At 48.5% G+C, this 26,593-nt stretch overlaps 1 protein-coding gene and 1 pseudogene across 1 annotated transcript; both read left to right on the plus strand.

The window, feature by feature from the left end:
* The first annotated feature begins 467 nt into the window (after positions 1-467).
* Positions 468-22,725, plus strand: LOC130371388 (rho GTPase-activating protein 17-like). The gene is given in 17 exon segments (XM_056577157.1): positions 468-3,663; positions 10,070-10,174; positions 11,300-11,376; positions 12,509-12,620; positions 13,378-13,454; positions 13,870-13,987; positions 15,016-15,084; positions 15,445-15,526; positions 17,666-17,793; positions 18,711-18,822; positions 19,388-19,469; positions 19,702-19,782; positions 19,987-20,100; positions 20,365-20,456; positions 21,097-21,247; positions 21,864-21,882; positions 21,885-22,725. Coding segments are annotated over 17 exon segments (1,815 nt in total). The 5' UTR covers positions 468-3,543; the 3' UTR covers positions 22,161-22,725.
* Positions 22,726-22,895: 170 nt separating this feature from the next.
* Positions 22,896-26,014, plus strand: LOC130371833 (rho GTPase-activating protein 17-like; annotated as a pseudogene).
* Positions 26,015-26,593: the final 579 nt, after the last annotated feature.

Below are 26,593 nucleotides of genomic sequence, written 5' to 3' on the forward strand. Positions count from 1 at the left end.
ACTGTCATTGTGCATAGCAACTGATATAACTTAGACTCTGTGTCCTCCCCTTATGTCTTATTTGGTGTAATTGTGTCACTTAATCTGACGTTTATTTGTCCTCACTGTATTCTGTGTCTTGCCAATTTACCAGTTAATCAGTCAGTTGGTTGTGTTGTTTTCTATTGATTTGGATTGTTCAACTGTAGGAAACGGCTACAATAGCCAATAGTTTGTGTGTGTGTGTGTGTGTTCTCTGATGTGTGCTGGGGATTGACATCTGCACCTCCTCACAACATTGCGGCTTTGGTTGCCCTAAAGCACATATGAATTATTGACCAAGTAATGTTTAATATGTTAACGTGGGCATAAAGGCAGTCGTCACCACTCCTACACACGTCCAGGCCTGACAATGTTTTATTGCGCTCCCCCGGAGGTAGCCCACAAGTCAGTGTCTAGACTTTATGAACTACCAGTTCTGCCTGATGGAGATGACAAAAACAACCCCCCTCTACCCAGGTTGGATGGAAAATAAGGTCCTTCATAGGTTCACAAAGTACCTACCTATTAGCCTTATTAACGCAGAAACCTTCCCATTATACCCCTACTGTGGGGAAATATGATGAAATACGGTGGAGGAGGAAATATAATTGCCGTCTCGAACATAACATGGGGTAGCAGACGAATTAAAACACAGCAAGAACATTATGCACACTATAATTAACCAAATGTGACTGACGGGGTTAATTGGCGATACCCAGGTAGTATCTGACCATATCTGTTCCTTTGTGTTCCCTGTACTAGTATGGATGGATGAATACCAGAGATGTACGGATATATCTGCCCCCAATGTAGGCCTACATTCACAATTGTGTAATATTGTATGTGTTTTTGTGTATTTTGTTATAAAATATAATTACTAATGCTATCGTCCTAAAATGAATGAATATATCAACTTCGAAGTGTCTTTATAGAGGCAACCATTAAGAGGTGGCTATTGATAAGAGGCATGGGCCCAGGGTGTTCTCACGGCCTCCTCCTTTTAAGTGGATCTAATCGGCCTGACTCCTTAGTTAACTATTAATAGGCTCCAGTCTGGGGCGGTGACGTAGCAAGGCAGTACACAGACCCCACCGTCATGGTGCTAGCTTGCCTGTTGAACTCCCAAAACGACCTCCTCATATTGGATAGACCGCGTGGACCAAATATTCGTGTTCCTCTAATTCTACGTGGGCAGTGGTTCCAGCGTCGGTCATTTTTTAAATCTGTGTGTAATGCTGTTACAGAGTGTGAAGCTTCGGGGACTTCCACAGTAACTTCTCTAAGCCCTGAGCAGTTATAGCAAAGCTTTTCGCATTACCCAGCATCTCATTACTGCTTAGAATCTCATTGCTACTCAGACTGAGCTGGTTCTACCCTTGCATTTTAAGATCAGAATCCCCTGAAACAAATGTAAGGTTTAACATCAGCTTTCAGCAAGATGAATAATTAGTCTCCAAACGTGGTGTCGTAAACACTCCCAAAACCGCAGGGCCCATAGGAGCAAAGGATTAAGATTACAGCAACCGCTTACGTCTAGTGGTCAAGGTGTTTGACTCCAAGTCCCAGGGTTCTGGGTTCCAACCACAAGGTCAGCAGCCGGCCTGTAGGCAAAATCCCTACCTGCTCATCAATTACATGCCGCTTTAGATCAAATCCTTCGCTTAATGTCTAAAGAAATGGTAAGACACAACCGAGTCCAGTCCAAAGATAATATTGAGGTGATCTCCCTGCAGTCATCTCTGCATGGAGGCTTATTTTGGTCCGGATATTCACAGGGATACCCTACTAGCCTAGCCCATGTGCCAATACTGGACCAGATTTAGGAGACTGGTCCCTCCCCAAGCAGCTGTTGCCCAGACTGGCTCTATATTAGTAAGAAAATGCATGGTGTCTAGTTGTTGGCCTCGGTTAACCGTCCTCAAAGCAGTGTACTGCGCTGTTTAGGTTGGATTATATTGAAGTTGTTTGGCAATTTTTCACGCCCTATTAAGAAGTTTGGTCGAAGTAATGCTGACTCTGCCTTTACGGTGTGAAACACGTCAGCTTTGCTATAAAATGGCTCACTTATGTCTTCACCCCATGGAGAGAGACTTGTTGTGCTGCATGAAGCCCTCCATTTGCTCTCTCAAATTGGGAAAGGACGGAGCGAACTGAGCCCACATCAGCCATTGCGTGGCTTAGTCAGATTGGTCACCAGTAGCAATGTAGTTAAGGTATACATTTGCCTCCTTTACCTCTGGTACTTCTAGTACCACCTTTCTACTAAGCTCAGGGAAGGCTACTGAAATGACCTTAGGGTGTTCGTCCCCCCTGAAGTCTACCTGTCCTTCAGTAAGACGGTCTTACCCCTACCTTCTCCTGATGACACTGATGACAGGACTAATTCACCAAGTCACTTTGGGTGAAGGTGTCTCCTAAATGACTAGACCTAAATAGTAGTACTAAATACAGTTTTTTTGTGATGACAAAGGGGTGTAACGGTACACTGAAGTCACGGTTCGGTTCAGACATCATGGTTCGGTACGAGTTCGGTACAATGAAAACAACAAAAATTCAGAGGGCAATTCTTTTTTATTGTCTAAGATTGTACCACCTAATGTCATACAGTCTCCCCTGAGCTAGCTGCAACAGACTGAACAGTCTCATCTAAAATGTAAACAGTAAACAATAAGTACCCCACATCTGCACATCACCTCCAGACTCCATCCGTAACTTGTAAACAAAATAAGACTATCAGTTATAAAACTGAAAATTCAGCATGTCTTATTTATGAAAGTGCAAAGTACACAGAATTTGCGCATTTCCACCGGAGGGTGTGGTCGGTTCGGGGCGTCTTGGTGGAGTAGTGAAGGTGCAGTGCAGCGCAGCTCAGTTATGGCTCGCGTCTCCACCTCCGACAGAACCCTTATGGCGCATTTCCACTTGAGGGTGCGGGTCGGTTCGGCGCGGCTTGGCTCCCACGCTGGATATAGACCTCGGATGCTGGGTTCACTTTAGGAAAGGTTTCTTTTTTTTTTTCATCTTATGGGAACGTCAGGTCACCTTGATTTCAAATGGGTGAGGTCAACTGACTTTTGATTAATGAATCTGGGAATACGGAAGTGATTTGATAAAGTATGAAAGAATGTTCTTAATACAAGTCAAGCCTGTAATCTTGTTTGTACAGTCCTTCATCACAGTCACAGTCTCAAAGGGCTTCACAGGCCAAATAACAAGACATCGTCTCACCCTCAAGTCCGGAAAAGGGCCTGGACACACTTATTTTAAAGCTTATTCATTTAACTTTCTTAACGGCATAAAGCACACATGTTGAGATAACTTTAAGTTGTACGAGCCGGTGGGCTTCACCTTTCAAACATTCATATAAAAACTGTTTTCCCTCCACCTCAAAGGCCTGTATAAAACCCTAAAGGGTCAAAACTGATTCTCCCCACGTTTTGTCCCATGCTGTACACTTGAATTACCTGTGTGTTTTCACGGTTTGTTTGCCTCCAGAACAGAAGTCTGCACAACCTCTGCACAATGCTTCCTATGTACCAGCTTTCATTGCCTGTCAATGCTAAGCTGGATTTTAATCAATGTGTTTTTCTTTTCATTCCCAGGGCAGAGAAAACAGAAGTTCTCAGCGATGACCTCCTACAGGTAAATCATTAAAGCTTGTATGCCGGATTCGAACACAGCAGCTCACTGAAGCGCCATGTTTCAGGCTTCCAGGGATGAAGAAACACCTTGTTGGTTAGGGGTGTTGAACTCACAGCCCAAAGGTTCTCGGGTCCATCCTCCATAGCAGCAGTCTACCTGTAGACATGCTTACATATTAGCTCCATTAATGGAGAAATCATTTTGAGGGCTATCTTTTTGTTGGTTGTCACATTTGGGATCTCAGTTTGAATAATATATTCGTGATGGAAAACACTGAAGAAAATAAGTAATGCCAATGGTCTTAACTTGGGTTGTGCACTTGTGTTTCTCATGATGATGTCTTAATGCTGCTGCAAATTTGAGATTTTATGGATTATAGAGAAATGATAACGATGGATAGAAAGGAATTGTGAAAATGTATTTGCTAGGTTGAGAGTAGATGTATATCATTGATTGACAGATCTGTGTCTAAACCGTGAACACATGTGTGTCTTTGGATATTATTATGCAAGGCATGCATGCGTATACGGGTAGGGCTTTCCCAGGGAAGCCTCTCCTCTCTGCAACTGTGACAGACAGCAGGTGTGGTCGCTTCACAATGCCGGCTGTCTCTTTTAAAGAGCCAGTGAAGCGTTTCAGCTGGAATTCGAGTTCTAAACGGGGGCCTTACTTCAGTCACAGCGATTTAATGGCATAGATTCGTGCGTTGATGATCATATGAGCCAAATGACCACGTTTTAAAATGGTTTTGGGTTCACTGACTCTTTAAAAGAGATTCCAACCCAGTTCCCTTCCTGTCACTTGGGAATGCGTGTGTGAACCCCAGGCTCTGTGTGTCAACAGCTACGACCTGTGTGCTATGAGCCACTCCTTTGGACACATGCCAGATTGACTTTAGTTATTTGAATCTGTTATTTATTTGTTTTTCAGTTTCACCTTTGTTTAACCAGAGAACAAAAAACATGGAGATTACGTAATCTATTCATGGCCGAGAACGGCAGCAGCAGGCTGCCGTTCTCGAGGCTACGCCACGTGAAACGTTACAGATGGACAATTGTTTTGGGACAATGAAACCACAAACAATATATGTAAAATACAGTAGTAACGTAAAAAGACACTGCACAGGTGGAGAATGGGAGGGAAAAACATTGACAAGTAAAGGAAGGCCTAGAATGACACCTATATGCATTTAAAGTGTTAAGTTAGCGTATTCCAAGTCATTGCAGCAATGTGTAGCGTTTATTCCTCCCTCATCAGTATAGGCAGGATCCTTGAGGAGCCAGTGAAACCACTGTTTCAGCTGGAATTCAAACACTATGAGATAAAATAGTTTTCTTTGGATTGACTGTTTTAGGAAAGATGGGGGTGTGTTATCCCTATGGTTACGACCAGCGCCAACTTTGTGATACTTTTTTAGTACGGTTATGTGTGAGTGTTATAATATGGTTATGAGAATTCTAATGACTACTGTTGGTCGTGACGATTGCTTTAGAAAAGGCATTTAACCCCTTTTCCCTAAACTGGGGACTTATTACATTAACAGGGATAAAATGACATAGTTAATATTTGTGAGGATCAAATCAGACAATTTCACACATTTGAAACTACAGATGTGTACAGGTAATTTCAGATTTCCCTAATCAGTGTGTGAGCCTTCTGGACATAGGCAGTACTAATAATCATGTTGGGGTATCTGTTGGACAAGCTGATGTGGCCATTCTTAGTTCCTCAGACTAAGCTAAATGGGATAATAGAGTAATGTGATTACTTGATTGCAGTGCAGTCTTTAAGACCAGAAAAATAGAAAAGAGCATGCAATATGCAAGTCATGGCACAATATTTCTTTGGATAACCATTTATCGTGGATATATTCACAGTGTTCAATTGTATTAAGAAGTTATATCAAACAATATTAATGAAGTCCCAACTCTATTTTGTGGAATAAAGATAACCTAACCGTAGGAACCACCTACAGAACTTTGTTGTTACAACATTAAAAGTCCCCTCCCCCACTATCCCAGAGTTAATAATTAGCCATTTATCCAAGCTAGAGGGCCCACTGTTGTGGTGAGGGAGTGGTGTCCACCTGCTCACGGCCTGGGTAGCCTAACAGAATGCTGGCCTGAATCATCTGTCTGCTCGGGACAGACAGATGGACAGGAGGGCCGACTAACAGACAGACAGACAAAGGGGGTCGGCAAGAGGAAGGAACAGAAGTCCTCTTGGGAGGAAAGCAAAAGAAAACAACATGTTATTCTGCAGAGGTCATTTATTCTAGTGGTTGAGAAGTTTTGTTTTCACTGAAGTGAAACAGAAATCCAAACCTCAGTGGAATCACTCATTTACAGTTAAGACTTTAAGGAACTCGGCTCATTTTTATTTTATGCAAACCACACATGACATGACATGTTTCCCCCCCCCCCCCCCCCCCCCCCCCCCCCCCCACACACACACACCAGCCACCCCGCCCCATGACAATCTGTGGGTGAACAAGGCCTCCCTGCCACCTGATCCACGATCACCGTCGCCGTCCTCCACCTTACTCATGCTTTACCTTCACCACCCATGTCATCTGACCCTCCCCGTATCGAGGCGTGGACCCTCAGTCTCTCTTCATTTAACCTGACCCCCCCCACCCCCCAAACACACCTCTCACTCTCGGTCAAAGGTCAAACCGGTCACTGTAACCCTCACCCTTCTTTACCTTATGTAAAATCCCATTCTAAAGGGTCCAACGGAGACTGTACGTCCCTTTAAAGATGTAAAAAAAAAAGCTTCACTCATCTTTTACTTCTTAATCATTTGATGGGCATATCTTGATTTCGTTATTCATTCCTAATATAAAAACAATGGTCTCTCTCTCTCTCTCTCTCTCTCTCTCTCTCTCTCCTCTCTCTCTCTCTCTCTCTCTCTCTCTCTCTCTCTCTCTCTCTCTCTCTCTCTCTCTCTCTCTCTCTCTCTCTCTCTCTCTCCTCTCTCTCTCTCTCTCTCTCTCTCTCTCTCTCTCTCTCTCTCTCTCTCTCTCTCTCTCTCTTTTATATATATATATATATATATATATATATATATATATGATTGAATAATGCTATTTGGATAACAGATGATGACACGGAACAAATTATTATAATGTATTTTAGAGGATGCCGAGTTGGCCTGGTAACAGGCCTCACAACAGTTCTTTGTCACTCTCCAGTTAGGGAGAGGCAGAGGCTCATATCTTATTCATTCATCCGTCAGCCGACTCCAAACCAGTTAGTGTTTTGCAACTAACTACTTTACCATTCTTGAATGTCGAGCCGATCTAACCCTTTCTACATCTCTGCCTCTCGCTCTCTCTCACTGTCCTAATTTGTCTCTCCCTCTCCCTCTCACTCCCCCTGGCTGCCTCCGTGTTTGGGATTCCCTTGTCCATCATGGTCTGGGCTCCTCTGCTTATGCATTGCTAGTGTGCGTGCATGTTTTCTTTGTGCGCAAGTGACTAACGCTTTATTTGTGTCTGATTGTGTTATTATGACGGAAACAGGAGACAAAACAGAACACGCACATAAACACAGGCACACCCACCATCCTTTCCACTGGTCAAATGGAGACTTATAAGTGAGGGAATCCCCTGTATGTGTGCGCATGTGTGTGTGGGGGAGAGGTGGTGTGTGTGTGTGTGTGTGTGTGTGTATTGCGTCTATCTGCAGTGTTTCGCCTGAAAACTTCCAGCAGTGGAACAGCTAGGTTCCAAAGGTGCTGGATTTCTAGCGCCACTGCATCTGCCATGCGAAAAAAAAAATGATGCCTTGTAAAGACAGTTGTAAGAAGTTGGAATTATGTTGGCTACTCTAAATGCTATTTTGTTTTATTTGAAAATGCAAGAATCATAGGTTCCACCTACTGCACCCCCCTCAATTGTAACATAGTATCATTGTCATTATTGTCATTAGAGAAATGTTGAGGATAAGTACCACAGCAAAATAGTATTATAAGCTATGAGCTTGTGACCGAACCACAGTGGATTGGACCAATCAGCGTCCTCTGATGGACTACGCGATCCATGTGATGGACGGTGATAGACAGATGGTTCATCGAATCCCTTGCCCAGTATGTTTTGAAAGTGCCTGCCCTCTTCCAGACAGTTTCGCTAGACGACCTACCAGATAGCTTTTTTTTTTCTTTTTTTAAGATAGACAGGAAAGGTATAGGAGAGAGAGGGAAGACATGCAGCAAAGGACCACGGTCAGGATTCGAACCCGTTCGCTGCGGTAAGGACTGAGCCTTCAATGGTACGCGCTCTACCCGCTGAGCCAATGGGGCGCCCCCCTTACCAGATGGTTCTGTGAAACCATCTGGCAGGTCAGGATAACTAGATTTAGACAAATGTAGCATAAAAAGAGGAAGTGAGATAATATTAGAAAGTAGATGTATTTGATTGTTGAGAACAGAAGTCCCAGTATTATGAAACCCAGAAGATGGGATGGATACAAATTTGAAGTGAAAAACATATTTGTTTGTGTTGGAATGCACCCAAGGCCCATTGGACTCAGTGATCACACTCAAACTTCCCTGAGCAAAAACCCAACACCGCTGCTGGAAGCAATCGGAGGGGAAGCACTGATGGGCCATATTTAACCCAGCTGTTTTGAAAATGCAGGGGGCACCATGAGTTGGGAGTGACGTACGTACGTGTATGTGTGCGCGTGTTTGTGTGTGTGTGTGTGTGTGTTTCGGAGGCGGATATGTATTCCGGAGCCTGTGGAATGCATGTGTTCTGTTTTCGGAGCGTGGTGGTGGTCCGCGGTTCCTCCCCTGTTGCTCTCCCTGCCCTCTGACCCTCGCATTGTCTCTCCCTTCACCCAGTCCTCCTCATGAATCAACGTGTCTTTCCTCTCGCTTACCTTTCATCAAACGTACATCAGTGTGTGTGTGTGCGCGCATGTATATGCGTCTTTTTGTTCCCATGACTTGTTGTTTCCCCTCCGGTCTTGCCATTTTGGGAAGGGCAGCCACACCCCTCCTGTTCTGTTCTGTATGGCAGAGCGAGTCGTAAACAACTGGGGACCTGCCCTGCGCGCCATCTCTCACGGGAGCTGCCAAGTCTCAAAGCCACCGCTCTCGCAGCGTCACCGACCGTGGCTTCTGTCTGCGGGGCAGGGGTTGGGCCGGGGCCAGCCCGCGGCTGAGGTCTATTCGAGGGCATCGGGAGGGCTTAAACACGCTCCACCGAGACCTAGCCTAATGCTAATGTCTTGTCTTGTGCGTGTGTGTGTGTGTCTCTTGGATAAGCACCTGGCAGTAGCAGTACCGCCAGGCCGCAGAGCTTTCAATTGGCCTCTGTGCTCCCGGGCAGGCTAGCTGTGAGCCTTATCATTGAGCCGCTCATCAAAGATAGCATTATTGTAGGTTGTGCTGAAGAGCACAGAGTGGATCTGTGTAGTCCGTGGTCGGCTCACAGGGGCAGGCCTGTTGCGGTCCAAAATAAAGAAGTGTTTTTTCCTTCTTTATTTTTCTCCCCCTGAAATCCACACAACCTTTTCTTCTTTTTTTTTTTTACAGTCTGTCACAGCCCGCTGGCCGTTGCCATGGCCACGCTTTGGATGAGTCATCGTTTTGTTTTTTCGGGGAACATTCCAGCAATGGCCCGATCGGACAAGCCGTATCAATCTTGTTTTACCTTTGACCCCTCTGAGAAGAGGGGCGGGGGGGGAATACAAACAAAATAAAAGTTATGACGCAGAGATTCTCACAGGCTGCCAGCAGATCAAATCAGGCCTGGTAGTAATTGCAGTTTGGGAACGTGAAACATCAGAGAGCCACCCATGGAATCAACAAGATCCACAATGGGTCTTTATACGACGCCTGAACGTCAGTGCGTGCATGAGTCTGTTTGCATTGCTGACGTCGTCCTGTTTCGCCTCAATCATGAAAAGAAAAGTAGGGAGGTTTGAAAGGGATTTGGGACAGCGCCTGAGTGCTGATAAGACTTATCTCACCCGAGTTAATCACGCGCTTACCGCACTCAGTGGAGCGATGACGCGGCGAGGAGGGCCGTCACGCTGTCTCTGAGCGTTGAGTCAGCTGTTGACCCGGGCCTTTATCCCTCCTAAAGGTCACTCAGACACTCTGGGGCGCGGAGATTGGCCTCTGTCTGGCCCTGTTGTTTGGGGTTCAATGTTTGGATCGATTTCTCCCAAGTAACGTGTGTGTGTGTGTGTGTGTGTGTGTGTGTGTGTGTGTGTCGCTGCTACATATACCCTTGAGTATTGATGCCCGTATCATGAGGACCCATGCAATTTAAACATGATTCGGTCAATGTACTATAATGCACTTTAACTGTTTTTGTCCCTGTACTAATTGTCTTTGATGTGGACTTTAATGAATCGTTTAAATGTGTGTGTGTTTGTGTGTGTGTGTTCTCCAGATCGAGCGGCGGATGGAGGTGGTGCGGGTGGTGTCCCACAACACACACAAGCGGATGGTCACCTGCCTGCAGGGCCACGTCGGTGCGGACGCCGAGAAGAGACACGTACGTTTCATCGGGTTGGACTGGACACACGCCCCCATTTTGCGTTTACTCATCATTCGCTCATCGCTATGTTATCATGATATGATTTTCTAATTCTATTATGTACATTTCATTTTTTTAAAGGTGACCTATTATACCTCCAGGTGTGAGTGTGATTAGCCATTACAAGCTGTTTTGAAATTCGGCCCTCTTCTGACATCCCGAGTGGGCGTGGCCAACTAGATGTGTGCTGGATAGATCAGTCTACCAGCCTACACTGGAGCAAACTGCAGCTGGTTGTATAATATGTCACCTTTAAACACTCCCAAAATGAATGGATTTCTCTCCAAAGTTGTCAATAACCAATCCTCTCCTTCCCAGGGAAGTGTGTAACTCTGTGTTTTATTCAGCAGTCCATGTCGCCCAGCCCTCTGTGATTCCATGCGTAGGAAACCCCGTTTGACTTTTCTTTTGCATTTTGTTTCCTTTTTGTTTCCTACCCAACATGCACCTCAGTCTGTACCGCGCCTCTATACAGGAAATGGTCAGGTAAACCAACAAAACAAAACCAAACAACTCCTACGCCACCGAAACGCTTCACCTTAACCACTCTTCTTCCATTTCCTCCTGGCTCCCGCCCGCCCTTCCGCTTCACTAGTCCCTGCTCCAGTGCGTCTCGGCTGGGTTTCCATGGCTGGTTGTTTTCCTCTGGTTCTTAAATCATGCTGACTCATTCAGGGGTGTGACTGGGGACCCGTTCAATAGCGGATCCTGTTCCAGAAGGTCACCTTCTACTTTTTTTCCTCCTTCTTCTGAGGTCTTTTGTAGGGCAGTTCATTCCATTCCTTGCGCTGCCATCTTGTGAGCCATGAAGCCATCTGCGCAAATCTGTTCCCCTCGCTGTGAATGCGCACTTCCTGTCCTCCTCTTTAAATTCTTTAATGTTTTATTATTGAGGGGGAAACATTTTTCTTCTGCTGCTGCGCCTGGCCTCGAGAGAATGTGAAACGGATGTCTTTAGACTTAATCTTTTTAACTTTTGGACAAAACTATGTGGCTCGTTCCAAATCTAATCAGCTTCTACATTTCTCTTCCCCCTCTCTCCTTCTCTCCCTCTCTTCATACCACACCAAACATGAACTCCAGAAAAAGCTTCCCCTGACGGCTCTATCCCAGGCCATGGTGGACGGCGGGGGCCAGCTCGGAGAGGACTCGCTGATTGGGTGAGTGGGAGAGCAGCTCCGGTGATTGACAGGCCAGGCAGCCACCTAGGCTGGACCGTTGCTATGTGGGGCAGATGCACCCCAGAGGTTTGAGAAATTGGACGCCACCAGTTTTGAGGGGGGGGTGGGGGGGGGGGTAAAGAAAAGAGCGGCCCTGCTTTCTGCTTTCCTGTTGACGGGCCGCTCAACAGTTTCTGAGCAGGGAAACTGTCAGTTCAAAATAATGAGGTAATAAGTTGTTTCTATATATAGAGGACATGTATTCAAATTCCCAGTAGATATTAAAAAAAGAATGAGAGCGTGTAGGTCACGAGGCCGCTGGCTTCATTGTCCCTTTGTGTGACTTGTGGTGCAATAAGAGACGGAAATGTCAACTAGTATTAACTATTAAGTAAACCAAACTTTTCTGTACGATTTCACCTTTGCGTCGTTAATGGCCTTATCGACCCTCAGCCGAGGACGGGGAAACGGGAAGTAGGATTGGAAGCATTCCACTTCCTTATACGTGGTTAAAGAGGGTAGATAAAGATTTAAAACATACCACAGCTCCTTGCTTCAAAAAGTACCAACAACCCATTTCTCTATTTTTTCCCGTGTGTGTTGCAAACACCTGGGTATTTCCAGTTGAATGGAGATGTAGATAGTGCCTTGTGTTGTACCATCCACCCAGCCCACAGAAGTGACTCCTCACGCCTCATTCTGTTGTCTAGACATGAGGGGGAAGAGAAAGTACGACAGTCAGCCTGAAGACAAGCACTATTCCAGCCTTGCATGATACAGTTGTTATAAAATGGTTATATATTTTTACATTTGCTCTGCATTGATTGGCTGAGAGGGAGAGCGCTGTTGGTCTCCCTACCTTGTGTGTGTGTCTGTGTGTGTGTGATTGATTCCCATCCAGAGGGATAATCAGTGGCCCTTGATGTGATAATTAGGGAGAAATGTGCCTTGCTGTTCTTAAACCCTTTCTTTCTCCCTTGGTTGCTGTGTGTGTGTGTGTGTGTGTGTGTGTGTGTGTGTGTGTGTGTGTGTGTGTGTGTGTGTGTGTGTGTGTGTGTGTGTGTGTGTGTGTGTGTGTGTGTGTGTGTGTGTGTGTGTGTGTGTGTGTGTGTGTGTGTGTGTGACGATGCAGGAAGATGATGGAGGTGTGCGGGGAAGCAGAGAATCGGCTGGCGTCCGAGCTGATGCACCACGAGCTGCAGGTGGAGAAGGATTGTCTGGACCCTCTCAACCAGCTGGCGGAGGTAACGTCCTCCGCCGTCCATCCACCCCTCCATCCACCCCCATCGACTTATAGAGTTTTTACACTTGATATTTGTTTCGAACAATGATTTTTGTGGAGGCGGGGATCTGTAAGTGCCTATTTGACTATTACAGTGTAAACAAACTCAGCCCGCACTAGACAATTACAAAAAAAATGTCTGTAGTGGTCTCAAGTCAACACTGTGGAGACTGGCCACTTTACAAATGAACAAGTTAACTTCCCTTTTGAAAGATACTTCCACTCCCACAAACTTTTCCCTTCGATCGTGTAAATGTTTCCCTTTGATGGATTATCTCCGTAAGGGAACAAGGCCTAACTACGCCCCTTGTAACTAAACGGGGGCGTAGTTACAAGGCGTTACTACGCCCCCGCTGTTGGTTTCTGGCCAAGGCTCTGCCGTCTCCCCCAACAAGTCCTGCTCTAACACAGTAGGACTGCTGTGTCTGAGATGACTGTAGCAATGAACCGTACCATCAGGTCTGCCCCCTAGTCCAATCCACTCACCTGGGGTTGCATAGTTTGAAATCGGAAATGTGGCAAAGATCGTGCAGTGGACCAAGGACCTCAATGGTCCAACTTTAAAACAACACGCATCCTAGGCCCTCTGGGGCTCCTCCAGTGTCTATGAAGCGGGAGCTTTTGACTGGTTTCATGGGTCTGTGTGCTGGTTGGACTGGGTCCATGGGTCTGTGTGCTGGTCTGACTGGGGTCATGGGTCTCCGTGCTGGTCTCCTCAGGTGGACATCCCCAACATCCTGAAGCAGAGGAAGCAGCTGGCCAAGCTGGTCCTGGACTACGATTCTGCCCGAGCGAGGTGGGTCTTCTGACTGCTTCTGGTGGACCAGTCCAAAGGGTTGACTCTCTCAGTTCATTCGTCAGGAACTGTTTTGTTATGGTGTCATTCTTCGGCGCTCCAGAGTACTGCTATATACTTGCAGCACATGCTATGGTGTGTATACATGCAGCACATGCTATGGTGTGTATACATAAAGCACATGCTCTGATGCATTTGCATAAAGCACATACTATGATGCATATACATGCAGCACATACTGTTTGCATGTTTTACCTCTGATCAAACGAGCAGTGCATGAAACACACGCCGTAAACAAAGGCAATCCTTCGGACCCACATTCGGTTCCATCTTGTTTGGGTTTATGTGCACACTGCTCAGCGTTCTCATCCTGTCCTGTGTGGGTGCATGCACAACCCCCCTCCCCTCCTCCCAGATGGTTGCAGGCAACCAAGTCGATAATCTCCGGAACAAACACGCAAGCACTGACGGTCAAGGCAGACCTGCTTAAAGAAGAGATGGATGAGTCCATGAACAAAGTGGAGATGTGCAAGGTAACCTTGACGATCGTTATACATTATACAGTTCATTATACAGTGTAATTCGATTGTGTGCGCGTGTGTGTGTGTGTCTCTGTGTCTCTGTGTGTGTGTGTGTGTGTGTTAACCCAATACACATGCAACTGGTTAGATTATGAAACTCAAACAAATAGTTTACAGAGGTCGGCTCTCTTTTCATTCCATTGTCATCATGCACAAACCAAAGACCGGATCGCTGTTTGTGTGATGTGCTCAGAAGGTTCTATTGGTTTCTGTTCGGTTGATGGAAGGATCAGACAGGGAAGGGTGAGAAAGGAAGGGGGGGGGGGGGGGGGGTACAATAACACTAAGCACAGCACAGGGGGGAGGGGGAGGGGGGACGACGACGACGACAGGACATTTCCAGCTAGGCCCCTGGGCGTGCTGATGTAGTTCAGTTTGTTCGACGCGTTCAAATGACACACAATACCTCATCAGCTGTTTGGGAGTTGGACGTTCTGGTGGGTCTGCTTGTGTCAGTGTGTGGGAGTGTCTGCGGGATTGTGTGTGCTTGCATCTGTCAGTCTGCGGGACCTTTCACCCCAGTGAGTTGCTATGCCGGGGCTTTCTTTGGCGTGCGTGCATCTGTTCAGCTGAGTCATCTGTGTGTGTGTGTGTGTGTGTGTGTGTGTGTGTGTGTGTGTGTGTGTGTGTGTGTGTTAGTCTGGCTGACATCTGCGTTGTCAGCCAGGTGCAATGTTTTTACTTGGTGTTGTTTTGTCTCAATTTGGTTTGTGTGTGTGTGTGTCATGTTTTTTGTGTTGTGTCTCGCAGTGCTGCGTGTTTGTGTGCGTGTGTGGACCTGACTTGTTGCTTCCTAATAATTTCTCTTACAGACTGCTAGCCTGAAGTGATTGGCTGCCTGTCGGTTACCCCAGTACACATACCCTGACATCCTATCAGGCCCTGTTAAACCAGGACATTGCTCCCCTTTCTAGCTATTGCCACCAGCCCCCACTGAAAACAACCAATAACGATTGTGCTTCTGTTGTGTTTCCATCCAGGACCAGCTGGCTGCAGACATGTACAACTTCTACTCCAAAGAGGGGGACTACGCCTGCTACTATGTCATGGTGTGTGTGTGTGTGTGTGTGACTTGCTCTCCACGCTCGTGGCCTCCACGTGAACAGTACACGTTGTAATGTCCATGTCCGTGGGAACGGGCCCAGCTGTGGAGGTGGGGGCGGGGGGGGGGGGTGGCGGCGGGGTTGGGGCCCAGAGGACAGGCATGTGGTCTGTTGGTCTGTTTCATACTCTTTCATGCTAACTTTACGTCTCTGTCTCTGTCTCTGTCTCTGTCTCTGTCTCTTGCTCTTTCTCTCTCCTTTTCTCTTTTACTCTCACTCTGTCTCTCTATCGGCTGTCTGTCTCTCTTTCTCTCTTGCGCTGTCTTTATTGTTGTCTCCCTCCCTCTTTGTCCGTCTGTATTGTAGCTCTTGGAGGCCCAGGCAGACTACCACAGGAAATCTCTCACTGTTCTGGAGAATGTCTTACCCACCATACAAGCCCAGCAAGGTACAGTGTGCACAAATGCACGCACACACGTACATGCAAATGCACACACACAAACACAAACATACGTATTTACACGTTCACACACACCTCTATGTGTAACCACAACGGCAATGGTCCCCTTCTTGGGAAACAGTTCAACAACACTCTTCCACTTTTCCACCCGGTCCCTTGCTGTGCAGTAAACCAGGGGCCAGTACGTCCAGGGCCTCTACCAGTTAGCCTGTAAATCCCCAGTGTCCCACATATGCACGCACATTCAAACTCACACATACACACACACACTCACCCTCGCACACACAAATGCATGCACACAGAGGGGCCGTAAAGGTTTTAACGGAGTGGCTATGATTGCTGGCCGAATAATATGTTGGTGTGTGTGTGTGTGTGTGTGTGTGTGTGTGTGTGTGTGTGTGTGTGTGTGTGTGTGTGTGTGTGTGTGTGTGTGTGTGTGTGTGTGTGTGTGTGTGTGTGTGTGTGTGTGTGTGTGTGTGTGTGTGTGTGTGCTGGGGGTGTGGGGGTTGTTACATTTGGGTGTATCAGTGGTGTGGTTGGGTCGCTGACTGTAGAATCATGATGATGTCCGACAGTCAATCTGGCTTTGTCGTCATGACAGCCAGATGCCCAGATTGTTCCATGAACAGTTGTTTTGTCGGAACTTGGCCCGCGAGACAGTTTTGTATTTCGCTCCCTTGTTTAATCCTGATCACCGTGATTGGTTTTCTGTCTGTCTCGATCTCCTCCTAGTGAGGGTGGTAAAGCTAGAGGCTCTTGTTGTTGTGCAGCAGGAACACATGTGTTCTTTCTAACCCACCAGCCAGCCTGTTCTCCCAGCATGAGATCATGACTCATGTACTCCACATACACTGCTTAACCACCCTCACATTGACCACGTGGACCCTTCCCTGGTCTCTCTGTTTCTCTACCTGTGTGTGTGTGTGTGTCTCGCTCTCTCTGTCTCTGTCTCAGTCTCTCTCCCATACCCTCGGCTGATCACTGAAATGTAAACACTGGGGTATTGGGCTTCCTGAAAAAAGAAGAAAAGCAATACGAGAAACTCCAACAACGTGACAGGTTATCTGATCACGTGCGCTAGCCGAGACGTGTGTGGTGGGCATGCGTGCCCTGGGGCCCTGGCTGCAGACCGCACCCCGCTACAGAAAGCCTGACTCACTGCACATTATGCACACAGCTCTTACTTGGAGCTCTGGCCAGCAGCTCTGCTGAAATCCCCTAAGACCGGGGTCGATTTCCTAACGTTTATGAAACTATTGAGAGAGAGAGAGAGAGAGAGAGGGAGGGAGGGGAGGGTCTTGTGGGGGAGGGTGAGTGGAAGTGGAGAGGCAGCTGAGACTTCAGGCAGTGAGGTAAGCCCTTTTGTGTCGTACAGCCTGTTTGGCCATATTATTGCTGATCCTGAATAATGACTATTTCATAGTTTGGACCTCCTTCAAGTTCAATTGGACTTGTCACTCGGGTAGACTAAAGTCGATCTCATTGGCTTTGGCGTGGGCTGGATACAATGGTCATGTTTGTCCTTATTGGTTTGTAGGTGTTCGGTGCTGTGCGCCTGGCAATGTGCCTCTCCGAGCACTTTCCCAGTCTAAGGTGTGGAATATCACATGACGGCTGTCATATTTACCGAGAGCTGCTTTGTTTCGTTCCTAAGGCACCGGGACTCAGCAGTCGGACGGCCCGTATCACCCGATCAGCATCCGCTCCCTCGCTGCGATCACATGCACTGCGTCATCCAATCCGCGTTGGAAACAGGCCGTTTGCTGCCCAGGGTCGCTAAATATGCTACGAGTCTCAACGGGAAAGGCAATGCAAACCAGGACTTGGTCGTCCCTTTAGGGGCAGGATAGGGCCTCGGGGTGGGGTTGTTTGCAGGACAAAGGTTTGGGTTTGCGTCCGGAGGGAAACGCCCTCTGAAAATCCAACCTGCGCCTTTAATCGGAGGCATCTACAACTGGGGCTAACTGTGTAATTTAAAGCTGGTACTGCTGAATGATACGCTATATAGTATTAATTAGTCAAATGGAATTGAACGGCCTCACTTTGAGAATCGTATAAATGACGGTAACACTAGTGGGTCCTGATGTGTGCGTCTGGGCTTCAAGCGGTGTCCCCATCCCCCTGCAGACTCGTGGACGGAGAAGCCAGCGTTTGGCACGGGGCTGGACGAGCACCTGAAGAGGAGCAGCAGGGAGATCGCTCTGCCCATGGAAGCCTGCGTCATGATGCTGCTGGAGACGGGCATGAAGGAGGAGGTACGCACAGCACTGGGAGGGCTCACCCATTGGTCAGGAGTTAATTGATTAATTGATTCGCACTTTGGATTACGGTTTCCCAATTTTCAATTAAGTGTGCGTGTCTGTGTGTGTCTGTGTGTGTGTGTGTGTTCTCGTAGTATGTGATGGGTCATCTTTGTATGACATCTCAAATAAAAGGTCATTTGAAATTAGATAAAGGCCCAACCCAGGAGCTCGCTGTTTTAGCATGCTAAGCTACCTCAGCCAGGCCAGTGCTTCGGGTCCGTAGAATAGCCTAGACGAGAAGGACTTGGAAGACATTATTTCTCCGGCCAGGGGAGCCGCGTCCACAGACCGGCTGTAAACAGAGGAAACGCCTCCTTTGGATTCTCTCTGCGCGCCAAACATCATACAGAGAGCCTGTCGGACGCTGCAGCAATTTATGAAGCCTGTTCTCCCCCCATGCCAGAGACGATTTTAGCACACAATGGAATCCATGTGTCTCCTGTCTCTAAATCAGAAGTGTGTGCAACTGTGTGCGACTGTGTTTGCATGCGTGTGTGTATGCACCACATTGATTGTCATGCCATTGAGTCCCCGGTGAGACCTGTATGTGTGTGCGTTTGTGTGTGAGGACTCCTTTTGTTTTGCTGTGAAACTGACGTTGGTGTGTGCAGGGCTGGGTGTGTTTGTTTGCCAGCCTGTGTGTGCCTTAAGGGTTTCATTCTGTGCGGAGTGAGAGAAGGAGAGTGTACACTGTGTTTTCCAGTTTTAAAGCGTTTAACTGGGCTGAAAAGTGTTTGTTTGGGGAAGTGTGTGTGACCATATGCGTAAACCAAATGTTGGTTTCCCCGAGAGAAGGTCCTTGTGTGTATAATGAATGTGTTTTTGTCGCTTTTATTGTACACTTTATTTACGACTGTGTGTGTGTACAGGGTTTGTTCAGAATAGCAGCCGGGGCTTCCAAACTGAAGAAGCTCAAAGCCGCCCTGGACTGTTCCACCTCACAGCTGCAGGAGTTCTACTGTGACCCCCACGCCGTAGCTGGTACGTCCCAAATCCCTACCGTCCCGACCCCTGTTGGGGTCAGGACACGGAAGGCCTTCTTATGGTGGCGGGGTGGAAGATTGAGTTGGTGGTGGGAGGCTCTCAGAATCATAAACTCAATGTTCTGTCCACTCTGACAACTGTGGGACGATCTATGGTAGCTCGGCTGGCTGGGTGGTGTGAGTGGGAGGGGCTTTGGGAGGGCCGATGGTCAGATTCTTGTAAACAAAGACAGAGGTATGTGCTGGCCAGAATATATCAGTCATAGGATGTGATTTATTAAAGTTATTGGAATCACTTTCGATCAGCCTTGACTATAGTCTGATATGTCCTGGTGCTTTTAAGCTGAGAGCTAGTTGAAATGTAACACATGCCGACTTTAAATGAAAGCAATTGAACACACAAACACCAATGACCTGAAAGCAACCCTCTTTCAAGAGAGAACAATCCCTTTGAGCTACGCGGTCAGTCTGAAGAACAGCTTGATTTCTTCCACAGAGCAATGAGCAGATCAGAGAAAGTGCATTGTTTCCCCTTGGTTTAAACTCCGTGTTTGTATTCATAGGAGCCCTGAAGTCATACCTGAGGGAACTTCCAGACCCTTTGATGACTTTCCAGCTCTACGATGATTGGATACAGGCCTCCAGGTAACGTTCTGGGCTCAGCCGATTAAAAATTTGGGAATTGCCCACTAAATGTGGTCTAAAGGCCGTAGATGATCTTGTGTCACAGAAAGAAAAAATGTTGGTTTTATAAAACGTCGATAACAACGTTTTAGGGCCACTCTAACAAAGGTCCTTCTCACCAGAAATATGAAATCCGATCATAATGTCTTTCCCCACTGTGCTGACTAACCAGGCGTGTGTCTGGTCATCCTAGTGTTTCAGATCCAGATAAGAGGCTGCAGGCCCTTTGGGTCGTATGTGACCAACTACCAAAGAACAACAAAGCTAACCTGCGGTGAGGCCTCGTTCTACTGCTCACTCTTTAGTGCTTTTAAGTTACAGTGCTTCATGACATTTTCTGTTGGACGCCGCCATGTTGAAGAGTATGTTATACTGAACGTCTGATGATAAAACATTTTGACTACTGTAAATAATCCTTTGAGAAAAACGTGTAGAAAGGTCTGGAGCTCATGCGGCGGTCTGCTTCTCGGCTCTGCAGGTATCTGGTCAAGTTCCTGGCCAAGCTGGCCGAGGACAGCGAGCAGAACAAGATGACGCCCAGCAACATCGCCATCGTCCTGGGTCCCAACCTACTCTGGGCCAAGACCGAGGGGTGAGGGGGGGGGAGGGGGGGACAACGCACAAAGTAACTTGATTAATCCCTGAAGGGAAATTCTGTTGTTTCAGCAGCAAAAATAAATGGTTACGTAAAGTACAAATATAATGTATACAGATTTCTGCAATCCGTAGGAGTCATGAATGGAGCAGGGTAGTGCATTGGGTGTCGCTGCTAAGCCGAAAGGTCCTGTGCTCGATCTCTAGTGTCCAAGGCATAACGTGTATGTGTGTGCGTATGTGTGTGTGTCCCCCCTCCCAGGAGCCTGGCGGAGATGGCTGCAGCCACCTCTGTGCACGTGGTCACCATCATAGAACCCATCATCCAGCACGCCCACTGGTTCTTCCCCGAGGGTATGTCCTTTCTGGTTGTACTGGCACCAACCTCTTGGCACTGTCGAATGCATTCAGAGCAATCGCCACACGCATATACTCAGCTTAAAGTTAATAATCTATAGTTGGTCAGATTGGAAATATATGAACAATATAACTATGCAAAGATTTTTCACTCTGTCTTTCTCCAGTAGATATTGTATTGAAGAATGTCATCATGATAACAGTTAAATTCCAAGTATTGTTCCACCACTATTCATACCTTTAATCCAAATGAAAAGAAAACACCGACTGATACAGTCCTGATCCAGTTTATGGCCACTAATGTCTAGTTTAGTCATTAATGATTTCATTATTATTGGGTATCGGGTTTTTCGGGTAAAATGTCAGGATTCAAGATTTATTCTGAGAAGGATGTTTGTGACAGAACATAGCTCGCAAAGTCTTATGCTACAAAAAATTGAAAAACTCCCCATTCACCTCTTTATAATCAGACATGAGGGCATCAGACTGATGGCGGACGCGGGGAGATTGCAACACAATGCGGCCAAGGGCATCACAACCCTCCACTAATACATGACCAAAGCCAGCTGGCGCACGGCCACCTCCCCATCAGCCAGTGACCTTCGTCCCTTCCCTCCTCCCCCCTCTCCCTCCCCAGACGTTGAGTTCAACGTGTCGGGCATGTTCGCCATGCCTGCGCCCGCCTCGGGCTCCAGCAACCACCTGGACTACGACTGCAGCACGGTGGAGCGGAAGAGGCCTGGCAGCATGGTGTGTCCCGAGCCCAGCGACGCCTCGCGCAAGGAGAGGTACGGCCAAGGCCCAGCGCCAGACCCCCCCCACCCCCCCACCCCAGACCCGTACCTTGACCCCCATCCCCTCGGTGCTGACGTCTGGTCCTCTTCAGCCCCCAGAGGCTCCTGTACTGCAGCCATGTTCACCAGCCAATGTTTGATTCATTCAGTCACTTCTTCTAAATGTGTGATTTGCTTTGGGGGCTGCCTTGTTGAAGGGTGTCATTCCAAAATAAGATGCTTCTTAGTCAAACAATGATCTGCAAACCTTGTTTTGGGGTATAAAATAATCTGTTTTGAAATATTATTGTCCATTTTAATTAACTATCTAACTGATAGACCCCTTGATTTTTTTTTTACTGCTTTTCTTTTTTGGAGTGATACCTTTTATACATATGTAATAAACATAATCAAACGTGATCAATCTAATGAAGTCAGCTTTGGGCATGTGAGGATTCTGGGATTCTCGGTCGATTCTGTTTCTGCTCATTAATTCTAACAGGTTCTTAATTCTTCTGTTCAATTCCGTAACCTCTCCTGTGTGCTTATGGGTGATTCTGTGGTGTCTTTCCTCCACTCGCCTCCCCCCCCCCCCCCCCCCCTCCCCTCCCTCCCTCCCTCCCTCCCGTAGCTCCGCTAACAAGCATCGGACAACCACACCCTCCGTAGAGGCAGCAACACGTTAGGTAGAAAGCAGCATGCTTCGCCCGCCTTCCAGCCCCCCTTGCCCCCCGTGGAGGCCCCCGGGCTGGGTCAGGGCGGGGGCGGTGGCGGGCAGGTCCCCCACCCCACGCCCGAGCCCCAGCCCCCGGCCCCGGCGGGGGGGCTGGGGGCCGCGGAGCACTGCCTGCCCAGCTTGGCGGCGAGCATGGCGGCTCTGGCGACCGCTCAGCAGATGCTCGCCCAGAGCACAGAGGACATCAGGTAAGGTCGACCTCTGACCCCGGCCTTGCTGGTCAATTGACATCAAGGGCCCTGCATGCAAGGAGAGTAAAGGCCTGATCACGCGTCTGCTTCTGCACGGTGTGCACAGATCCACGTCGCTCCCTTTTTGGTTCTCGCCTCTTTGCTAACTGAGGAGCTAAGCGTGCCCAGAGACGCGCAGACCTCCCGGAGCTGAGCGTCACGTTACAGGTCTTTGATGAGGTTTGCAGCCAAGTCATTGCTGATTGGACTAGTAAGGAACAGTCGTAGTGCTTTGTATCAGTTTCGATAGCCGGGAACAAGATTGAAATTCTTGTGCAAGATGAATCACTTCCTCCTGACCCTTAATGTCCAATATCTGTGTACCTCGTATGTCCCTTTAGATATGCATCTCTTAGATGAATTCGTATTATAGGCAGTTAATCCTAATTGGCTATGTTGTTAATGTCAGCAGACTTCTTTGGTGCCCGATCCACTCAGCCTCCTGACTTTAAGCAACACATTTGCCTATCGTTTTGGTTTGGTTTGGTTCACAAGTCCTGATCCAGCTCTTTGACCCGTCGCGACCCGACCCACTGAAACGCCGCCACACAATGCACGCTGTCATCGGCCTCGCATTCCCCACACACAGGGGCCCCCCCCCCCCTCCCAGGGCCCCCGTGCCTCTTCCCTAAAACAGTAACGTCTACAGGGAGCCGCTCACACCAAGCGGGCCCCTTCGGAGACATTGGTGGCCTTCATGCCAGCCCTGAAGGGTGTCTTTGAGTCGGCCGCTGAAAGGACGGCATTCATAACTCCAGACAGATGATTGGATTCAGCATTCTTATTGATCCTACAGAAGTCGTATCAGCGAGAGGAACTGGAGGAGACCGGTCTGACACGTCGACCGGCCCGCTGGGTCACTAGATACGGATCCGTTTCAAGCGTGCGTGCGCTGGGCTCTCTGCGTTTGACCCCAGTGGCCCTTGCATGCTGAGCCGAGCCTCTATCTGAGTCATCAAGCAGCACCTCAGCTCCCCGCAGATCGAGCTCTAAGTTCTGTCCTTTCTTCCTGTCACCCCAGCACCCCAAGCCTCGAGAGCCCGCCCTGCACCAGAGGAATGGCTCCTGGGGCGGGGGCCAGCTGGGGACCCCCGGGGCCGGATCTACGGCCCCCGGTAAACATCTGATGCACAGAGGTGAGCCCACGCCGTTTTGGCAGTGTAGGAGCATGGCAATGCGGTTGGTAATAATGGTGTTTTGGTGTGTTTTGTATATAATCGTGGAATTGTTATGTTGTCATTGGTTACATTGTGATGGCCACCACGTCTCTCATGTGTACCATGGCAAAACACTGATCAGTGTATATATGCTTCCTAAGGATTTGACAGTGCTACATCTCTGTTGAGTCATCCCTAAGTGGTGGAGTATGACCATGAAAACCCCCATGATGCACTCTGATGTAAGAGCCCTGTATGGTCACGAGTGATTGTTCTTACCATGAGGTTTCACCTCCACTCTTTCAGCCAAGAAGCCGGCCCCGGCCCCGCCCAAGCCCTCAAACCCTCCACCCAGCCACCCTCTGAGCACCTCCACCAACCACCAGTCCTCGGCCTCCTCCCTCCTCCACCTCCTCACCTCCTCCTCCTCCTCCGGCTCCCCCAGTCCCTGAGCCCCACCACGCGGCCCATCTCCAGCCACTCCCCCACCTCGCCCACCGCCCCTCCCCGGGGCCGTGCGCCACCCCGCGCCGCCCCTCCAGCAACCACCCCCCATCCAGGCGCCCAACCACCCGCCCCCGCAGCCCCCCACCCAGACCAGCCCCTCCAGCCAGCCCCGGTCGCTGGGCCAGCCCCCGGCGAGCGCGGAGCCCCCGGGGGGACGGGGTGACGCCTCCCCCCCAGACACCCCCCCCGCCGGACACACCCCCTCCTTACTCGCCCGCCGCCCCCGCCCAGGACAGCCCCGGGCCGGTCGCTCCCTCCGCCCCCTCCCCCTTCCAGTCGGGCTCGCTGCCCCGGCCCCCCCCCCGTCCCCGGAACAGACCCAGCATCCCGCCGCCGCCGCAGCCTCCCGTCGCCGCGGGAGACGCCAACGGGATCTGCGCCGCCTCGTACAAGATCTTGGGTGAGCACACGCCGTCTCCTGTCGCCTGTATTGAACCGGTTCCATCGAACATGATGTAGTGGGAAACGTTCCGTGGGGCTGTGGCCCGCTGTAGCAGGACGTGGTTTCAACTGGCCTGTACTGGAGAGCTCTGTGTGACTGCCCTCTCTAACGGTGTCGTATTGCCATCCTCCACCTCCGCAGGTTGAAGAGCGTCTAGGACCAGGTTTGTGGTTAACTGAATTGACATTCACAGCTCCTGCAGTTTATTTTCGTTTGCCTCTTCTCGTTTTGCCTGCTGTCCACTGGGATTTCACCGTCACCGATCATTCGATTTTATCTAACCTTCATTACTCATCGTTATTTTCAATGGTTTTTTTGGAAGGGTTTGCAACCGACGTTAGAAACAAGTCAAAGGTATTAGACGTAAGCTGCAGGTCTCCATTAAACTGTGATTTGTAATCGACTGAAATTGGATTTACAAGCCGGCCTTGCATTGAGCTCTTGGTGAGCACTTAACCCCAGCGACCCACAGACCACATCCCATTGGTTAACACAGGAGCTGAACTTTCATTCTTAAAGGCTTGTACTTGAAGTTCAGCTAATACCTTAAGGAACAATGTACAGTTTCGTCTGTTTCAAATCCTTCTTATCGATATAAGTTCAATGTTTGATTATCTTGGTTTATTAAGTAATAGGGTTTACTTGTTGTCCATATATGGTTGTACATCATCCGACATATTCTCGCAAGGAACTGGATATTCATGTGTCCGACTCCAGCACTACACATCAGCCCTCCGTGCGCGTCACATGCACGTGCCCTGATGTCCCCTGTCATGGTTGTTTTATTAACACCAGGGTTCACTGAGTTGCATACTGCATGTGTACCCATGGAAACATGCAAAGCATGAAGATGCATGTTTTTGTAAGCTCTTCTGTGCTATTCGTCATGGGAAAGTATTCAAGATTGAACCCTGTGTTTATTTCCCAATTACTAATGAGAGGAATTTGGTGCATTTAGTCAGCTGAATTTGCCCTGGGTCGCAGAATGTTTCATAGTTCATTTACCCCAAGGGAGTTTTGTAAACTGTTGCAACCCAGAGCCATTCTTGAACATTCTACTAAAACATTTTTTCCGAGCCTCTGGCTAGCAGCGAACAGCTGTTACATCACTCATTCTGCCCTCTTCTGCTGTCCTTTACGTGTTGCCCTCAGCTTTAGCTCAACACTGCCACCTGCTGGACATAAAGCGCACAACGCCTAAAACATACTGCAGATAGACCCTATGAAGGCTTTTATAACCGAATGGCAAAACGACATTGCTGCTTAAATGTTTCCAAGCTTCGAAATGGTTTTGTAGTGTCAATGCAAGCATGAACACAAGCATGAGCATGTCCCGTGTGAAACATAAATGCATGTGAAACATACCAGGTAACAACACAACCGCTCGGGAGAGAGCCTTACATCTATTCATGTACATGTGTATGGTGACATGTATCAAATAGAAACCCAGGCACCACATTCAGAATGTCTATCAGTACAATGCCCAATAACTTGTTCATTTAGTCCATGTTTGTGTGCGTGATGTTGTGGTTAGCAGGAGATCAACAAATGTGTGTGTATGTGTGTGTGTGTGTCTCCACAGACCCGGCCATGTCTTTCAAAGGCCTAACCCGAGCCCTGGTCCCTGTGCTCGATGCGGACCAGCAGCCAGACCCTCCCCCACCACCACCACCTCCTCCACCCTCCCCCCTTCACGCTCAAAGACCTTGACCTGGAAACCGAGACCACCGTCCTATGAGGAGAGAGAGAGCGAGGAGGAGGGGGGACGGAGAGAGGGGGGGATTAGTAAACTCCGCCCACCCCAGCCCCATCCCCACCATCACCTCTGGGATTCCACTCTCTGTCCCTTCCCTACTGCAGTGCCCACCCGCTGCTGTACGCTACCCACCCACAGACGCCGTGCACTGTCACACACACACACACACACACACACACACACACACACACACACACACACACACACACACACACACACACACACACACACACACACACACACACACACACACCATATTACACGTTTCTAGAAGCTTCAGCTTGAGACTGTGGATGCATAATGAACCAGATCCCTGACAGTATATCAATAGTGAACGCATACAGAGCCCATCAGGTGGGTGGGTGAGGCCCTCTGCTCATGTTACAGTAGCAGGCCACCCACCAACACAGCGCTGAGGAGCTTCCATCACTTCCATTCCACTGCGGCGAGGGCTGGTGGTGGAGGAAGGTCTTTAGCGAGGTGGTCCTTGTACAGTTGAGAGGTCTCGGTGTGTGAGCGCGGGGCTGTTTGTG

The sequence above is a fragment of the Gadus chalcogrammus genome, chromosome 18 (genome assembly GCF_026213295.1).
Source record: "Gadus chalcogrammus isolate NIFS_2021 chromosome 18, NIFS_Gcha_1.0, whole genome shotgun sequence".
NCBI lineage: Eukaryota > Metazoa > Chordata > Actinopteri > Gadiformes > Gadidae > Gadus > Gadus chalcogrammus.